This window comes from Plecotus auritus, assembly GCF_963455305.1.
Source record: "Plecotus auritus genome assembly, chromosome: 5".
In the NCBI taxonomy this organism is placed as follows: domain Eukaryota; kingdom Metazoa; phylum Chordata; class Mammalia; order Chiroptera; family Vespertilionidae; genus Plecotus; species Plecotus auritus.
In genome coordinates, this window is record NC_137776.1 from 27,257,582 (window position 1) to 27,263,977 (window position 6,396).

At 35.7% G+C, this 6,396-nt stretch overlaps 1 protein-coding gene across 2 annotated transcripts; it reads right to left on the minus strand.

The window, feature by feature from the left end:
- Positions 1 to 538: 538 nt before the first annotated feature.
- SCG2 (secretogranin II) lies at positions 539 to 6,134 on the minus strand. Of its 2 annotated transcripts, none has more exons than XM_080669651.1 (2): positions 5,739 to 6,134; positions 539 to 2,835 (listed from the first exon to the last, which is right to left on the minus strand). In XM_080669651.1, exon 2 carries the CDS (start codon positions 2,819 to 2,821, stop codon positions 962 to 964), a length of 1,860 nt encoding a protein of 619 aa, XP_080525777.1. In that variant the 5' UTR covers positions 2,822 to 2,835; positions 5,739 to 6,134; the 3' UTR covers positions 539 to 961. The 2 variants fall into 2 exon arrangements, with proteins under 2 accessions (XP_080525777.1, XP_080525778.1); XM_080669652.1 differs by having other exon boundaries at positions 5,598 to 5,798.
- Positions 6,135 to 6,396: the final 262 nt, after the last annotated feature.

The following is a 6,396-nucleotide window of genomic DNA, read 5'->3' on the forward strand; positions in this document are numbered from 1 at the left end:
ACAAGAGAGGGCAGCTGGTGTGTTCTCACTGTGACCATTCACTTAGCTGACAGTCAGTTTGGGGTCTCTTAAGCCCTCTTGAATCATACAAAAGAGGCAAAAACCTTGTATTCTGGGGACCAAGGTGACCTGGGAATAGGTAAATTGCTTCCAAGGCTATAGTTATTTCTGATTGTCCTGTACACAGCTTTTTTTTTCCCAGTGTTGGTTATGTGTATGGAAGAATTAAATGTTTTTATTTATATAAATCAAGGGTAAAAAGTATAAAAAGGACAATGAAAACCTTAGACAAGCATTAGATAGTGTGCTGTTAGAGGATTTTGCATTCTATAAGCATATACCATGATCATATGTGTATCACTCATGATATCTTACCTGGGTGGGCTGTGGAAAGCGATGATTTTCTCTTTTCACTCCATACTTCTTGCTCCATAGTCATTGTCTCTGGTTTTCCAGAATGAAGAGTCCACAGTTGTCCAGAAATAAGATTTATTAATCAAAAATAAAACACACATTGAAAAGACCTTATAAATAAAACTATATATTTATAATGCTTTATTTATTTTTTGCTTCAGTACTGCACAAAACACTACAGACAATAACAAAATAATTCAATAAATATTAAAAACCTTCAAGAGAATTATAAGACACTCTTTATCATATGTGAGCATCCACAAGGCCACGACCATTAGATACACTATTAAACACTATCATAGATATCTTTCTTAAATAAGGGATATAATTACTTTTTTATCCAGAAGTCATAGCATTTACACATATCAACACACAAGAGAACAACTCAGAGTGAGTGAAGCAGACACCCAGTGAAATGGAGGCATCTGCCTGAACATCATTTGAAGATATTACACTGTTAACAGGATAGAAGTCAACACACTAAAGAGAAAAGTTGGGGTTTTCTTGGGGTCAGTGGAGTGAAAGTAGGGCATTTCATGAAAGCCTCTTACATATTTTCCATTGCTCTCTTAGTAATATGCTCCCTTCCCTTTTCTTCCTTTTCTTGGTTGAGGTATTCGAGCACTTTCATTAACAGATCTTCATCCAAGTACTGTCTGTTTGGGTTATTCTCATTCTTCGGGGGCCCCATGGGGAGCCGTTTGCTTATGGAAGCTGGTTTGTCAATCTCCTGAGAGCTGCCTTGATTCAAATGTTCTTTGATGGCCTGCTCGATTTGGTCCTCTTCTTGTAGGTCATCTTCAGATGAGACTTGACTGGGAGCTCGCTTCATCTGGTTTGGATTCATGATCTCAGGGTATTTAACTAGCATCCTGGCCAAGTACTCTCCTAATTCTTGATCCTTGTCATTCAGGTTTTCATTGGCCATTTGTCTGTTTTCAGCATCTGGCATCCAGACACCTTTGGACAGCTGGCTTGCTCTCGATCTTCCAGGACCATAGGGGAGTCTTGGCAGAACCTTCTCTCTGTTATACTGACTGGAAAAATATGGAGGCTTTTGATTTGCAGCACTATCCATCCCTAAAAGATTTAAAATGTCCTCAACAGTGAGCCCATCTGGTAGGGCCTCTGTTACAGTACGCCCAGGTATTTTGGGGTAGCCATTCTTGGAAAGCATCTTATTTTGGACTATATCTGGACGGTCTAAGTCAATCTCTGAGGTGTCATCTAGGTCAACGGGAAGTTCAAATTCTGGCTCTGGTTCCACTGATCCATTTGGCTTCTCTCCTGTTTTGAGCATGTCAATTAAGTCTTCAGGAGGTATCTGTAAATTCCTTGAAATTTCAATCAGCTGATAAATAGACTGAGAATCAAGTGGTTTCTCAAAAAGCCTGGTTGCTCTCTCTCCATTTTGCCCATTCTGTGGCCTCCCACTTCCTGCAGCATTCACTAACCTTTTCAGATAGGCAATTACTTTGGAGACATCATCTGAGAGTTGACCTTTACTCTCTTTCCGGAGATCTTCATCCTGGAGGCCCAGCTGCCCTGAACGCTTCATTTCATTATTGATTTGTTCAGTTTTTTCTATATTCTCTTTGCTGTCCTTTACCTCTTCCTGGGTTTGACTCTCTATTTTTTCCTCTACTGGATTCCAATCTTCGCCCCCAACCACATCTTCATAGGCAATATTATTGGCCTTGTAGATATCATCTTCATCATCTGTGTAAAGTTTTTGCTCCTCATCTGACCTCTCACGCTTCTGGTTGTTTGGTCCTGTCAGTTTCCCCAGCTCTTGGAACACAGATTCCAGTGTAGCAAGACTTTGAGGAGTATATTGCTCCTCCACTATTTCATTTGTGCGTTTAAAGGGGTTGTCTCTGGAATTCTCTTCATACATAGGAGGGAATCGCATGTGCTTGAGCTTTCTCTCTGCCCACTGTTGAGTTTCATAATCATCAGGCATGTCAACTGGAAAGTTTTTCTCTGAATTCAAGGTATAGGGCTTGTTTTCATTTGGTTCAGACTGGGGCTCATTTTCAGCTTTTCTCAGAGCTTCAAGGATTATTTTCATCCACTCATCTTCACTCAGGGAATCCCTTGAACTTTCTGGGAAGTGACTTTCATCTCCATTTTCTTTTTGCTGAAGGGGAACAGAGACACCTTGGTAGGGATTATAGTCTGGGCTGCTTTCTTCTTTGTGAGCTTGTTGTCGGAGCTTTTCTATATATTCCAAAGCCCTGATCATTTCAGGACTGGGAAACCTTTGGACGTTTTCCAATCTGAGGTCTGGTTCTTTCTGAAGCAGCTGGTTTCGCTGAAATGAAGCTCCCTCAGCCCCAGAGATGAGGAAAATTAAAGGGAAGAGAGACAGGGCTGCTCCAAGCCAGTGAGTCTTAGCTTCTGCCATGTTCGAAAGATTTCCTTAAAAATGAAAAACATGAGTTAACACAAATGAAGCAGACTAGAAGACACTATAGCAAAAGATGTAATTGACCATTGAGGGGATAAACATAGTAGAGATTACTTCACATTAAACTTAGAATGACTGTTTTTAAAATCTATAAATATATCCTCTACAATTATCACAAGCTAACCACAGGAACCTAGCAAAATTTTTTCCCATTTGCATCAAATTTGCATGATATACACTTGGTTAAAATACTAACAAAAACAATGATTTGGTGTTTCTCAAATTTTATTTTTTAAATTATGAAACATGTCATTTGTTTTCAGTATTCATTGTTTCCTTTTAATGAAGACTTTCCAAGATGAGTTTTAGTTTTCTTGTACAGCATTCCTATTGAAATCATTGGCAAAAAAGGTTAGTTGGCTTAATTTAAAACATGCATGTACACATGCACATATACAAACACACACACATTCACACACAATAATTTCCATAAGGTTGTATCAAAAAACATGTGGTTTAGTTTATAAATTGTCCACCTAATTTTGTTGTAGAAATATAGCAGCCATAATATTATTACATATAATAAATTGATACAGCATGTTAATGTCAATCATAATGAATTACCTTGTGGGTGAGTCCCACTCACATACATTTTTCAGAAATAACTTATTCTCACTCTGTCACCAAACCTAACTATCCATTTTGGAAGGTGTGTACCTTAATAACCTCCACTAGATGTGTTTTCTCAGGTCTGCACTAGTAGGCTAACCCAATGAAGTTTCTTTTTGTGTAAGCATGTTAAAATAATACATTAAACTGTTTTAAAATATCTTATGCTCCATATACAAAATGCAATCATGGTTATATTTTTCATCAGCCCTCAACAGTGTATAGTAAATAATAACAGATGCTACAGAGAGAACATAAGTTTACTTAACCAATCTATTTCTGAACTTGTGAGTGTTCAGATTCAGCTTGTCTTATGTCTGTGTCTATTTTTTGTCCAGACCTGTGAAATCTTAAATGACTCATACTGTTAAAACATCTTAAAATAACCACTATGTAACTCTCAATTTAGATACATACAGACGATATGTTGATTCTTCCTACTTAAAAATTTTCATTCATTTTTCTCCACTTCCTTATTATCTCACATAATGAATTAACAAGGATGTCAGTTCTTATAGGTTTTATATTTGCATTGCAAATACTAAAGAACTATCTTAATGCTTGCAATTTGGTTGCAAATAAAATAAATTTAAAGAAAGTTTATAAGTTTGCTCATGATATCTAACCTGGATCATGGTTTTGTGATATATAAACAATGTGGGTACAAGTTTCTGTTAGCTTAGATATCAACTGTAGAAAATATTGTTTACTAGATCATATTGGTATTTAAGTAATTTCAAAGCCTCAAAATGATTGTAGTTATAGAAATTTCTTTAGCACTGATGCATATATATATTAAAATGATTCTCATTAACAAGTATATTTAATTTACTGAAAGAAAAATCTCTAAAGGCATGTCAGAGAAAACTTCTAAAATACTTACTATGAATTAATGTTTACTGAAATAAATTTTAGTCATAAATTCTTAGGTCTAAATAAAAATACAGTATGCATTGTTCTTTCTATTATTTCAGGATTAATTTAGCCTTGGCAATCTATTTTCAACATTATCATTTGAAACAATACTTTTAATTTAGTAAACTAATTTTCTTTTAAACCATTATCCTGAAGTATTCTTAACATAAGAATTATGTGCTTGCCTTTAAAATCATTTTCTTATAGCTGAGCTTTGCTGTGGGGTTGGGGCAGAATACTCAATGCAGTTATTTAAAGCACAGCCGAACAAGCTCTACCTTTTGGTCATTTATAAGGTTCAGTTCGGATGACATAGTTATTGCCTTTGAGTAAGACTCAAGGGATTTCTTTCCCAGGTAGCAGCTCTTCTAAGTAACACAGATTATTTCAACAGCTCTCTAACATCCTATGTAGGGATTGAATTAAAGCCCCACTTATTAAAATGTATTTCCTATTGAAATTCAACAGAAACATGGACAAATACAAGTGGGTATCTAATTCAAGCAATTCGACTAGTTAGGATACAGAAAAAAACAAAAACCCCACACATTTGACCCATTCAAAGTCTAACAAAATATTGTACAACCTTTTTAAATCAAAGCATAATAGTAATTTATACAGTTATGGATGTTTCCCTCATGTATTCAAAATTATCATCTCTCTGTAATTCATGGTCATATTCAACCTATAACCCAAGATAATATTTCACTATGAATAAAGGAAGAAGCCTGTGTTCCAGACAATTCTAGTTTTACTTTCCCAGGACTAAAATTGGGAAATATGATGTAAGCCCTTTCAGAGTATACCAATTCAGAAAATAATTTTATATAGTTAATTTTGAGCTCTTACAAGGTAAATGTCAAAGAAAAAAAGTAGTTCCAAAATTGGTTGTTAAAATTTATGACTGATGTGTTTAATATTTCAATCAGTGAAAACCTACTGTTAAAAATAGTAGGCATATAAATTATATCTGTGGCTTTGCATCTGGTTCTTAGGGGGAAAAACAATAAATTAAGGAAAGAAACAAAATATCAAGCTCGGTTAACATTACATTAATATGTGTATTGATACTAAAATTCTTAACTTTTCATGCTTCTTATGACTAAATAACATTATTATTGATAATATCTAACAGCAAGTGGCATAAATCATAGGTTCAATCACATATATACGCATGCAGGGTCCTTACATTGGCTGATGAGCAGCAGGTTGCTATTCAGTTATTCTATAGATATAAGCTTGTCAAAAGATCTTTCTTCTCAGCTAGAAATTAAGGAAAGAACAAGTAATTTAGAACTTTCCAATAAACCAAACAGAAAAGCCGTCTTACCGCTTCTTTATATGGCAGAGAAAGTCCACAGTATGTTCCTCCTGGTCCGCCTGGTGAGCTGGTCGGGCCGTTTCAGCACCCGGACAGCTCCTGGGCTTATAGGGAGCCGCGGCGCCTGACTCCGCACTGCCACACTGACGTCACCGTGCCAAGCCACAAACCCGAGCACAAGCGAGCTTTTTCAAAGAACCCGAGAGAAAATAATCACTTTATATATTAAAAAAAAAAAAATGCTGCATGCTTACGCCACCTGTCTTTTTGTGGCAAAAATTGCAGTTGTCTTTTTTTCTTTTAATCTTTGAGGCTTGAAATAAAATCCTCTGCGCAATTTCCCTTAAAAAGAAAGAATTCTGCCAGACAGACATGGCTCATTGCAATACCATCTCAACTGTGTTCTAGTAACTTGTGATAAGGTTTTCTTGCTGATGATTTTCTTGTCATTTTTATAAGAAAGTTTTATAGAAAAGAATTTTGTCTTCTTCACTGCCCACAAAGAAATTACATTATCATTCCCTGGTATACTCTAAGAGGAATGGAGGACACAGTGCGAATATGAAAAGTTTTATTCCATATCATGACCACAAGCAGCACTGCTTTTAAATTGGTATTTATTTAAATAAAAAAGTTTTCTTTTTTAAAAATGAGATTAAACTTTAAG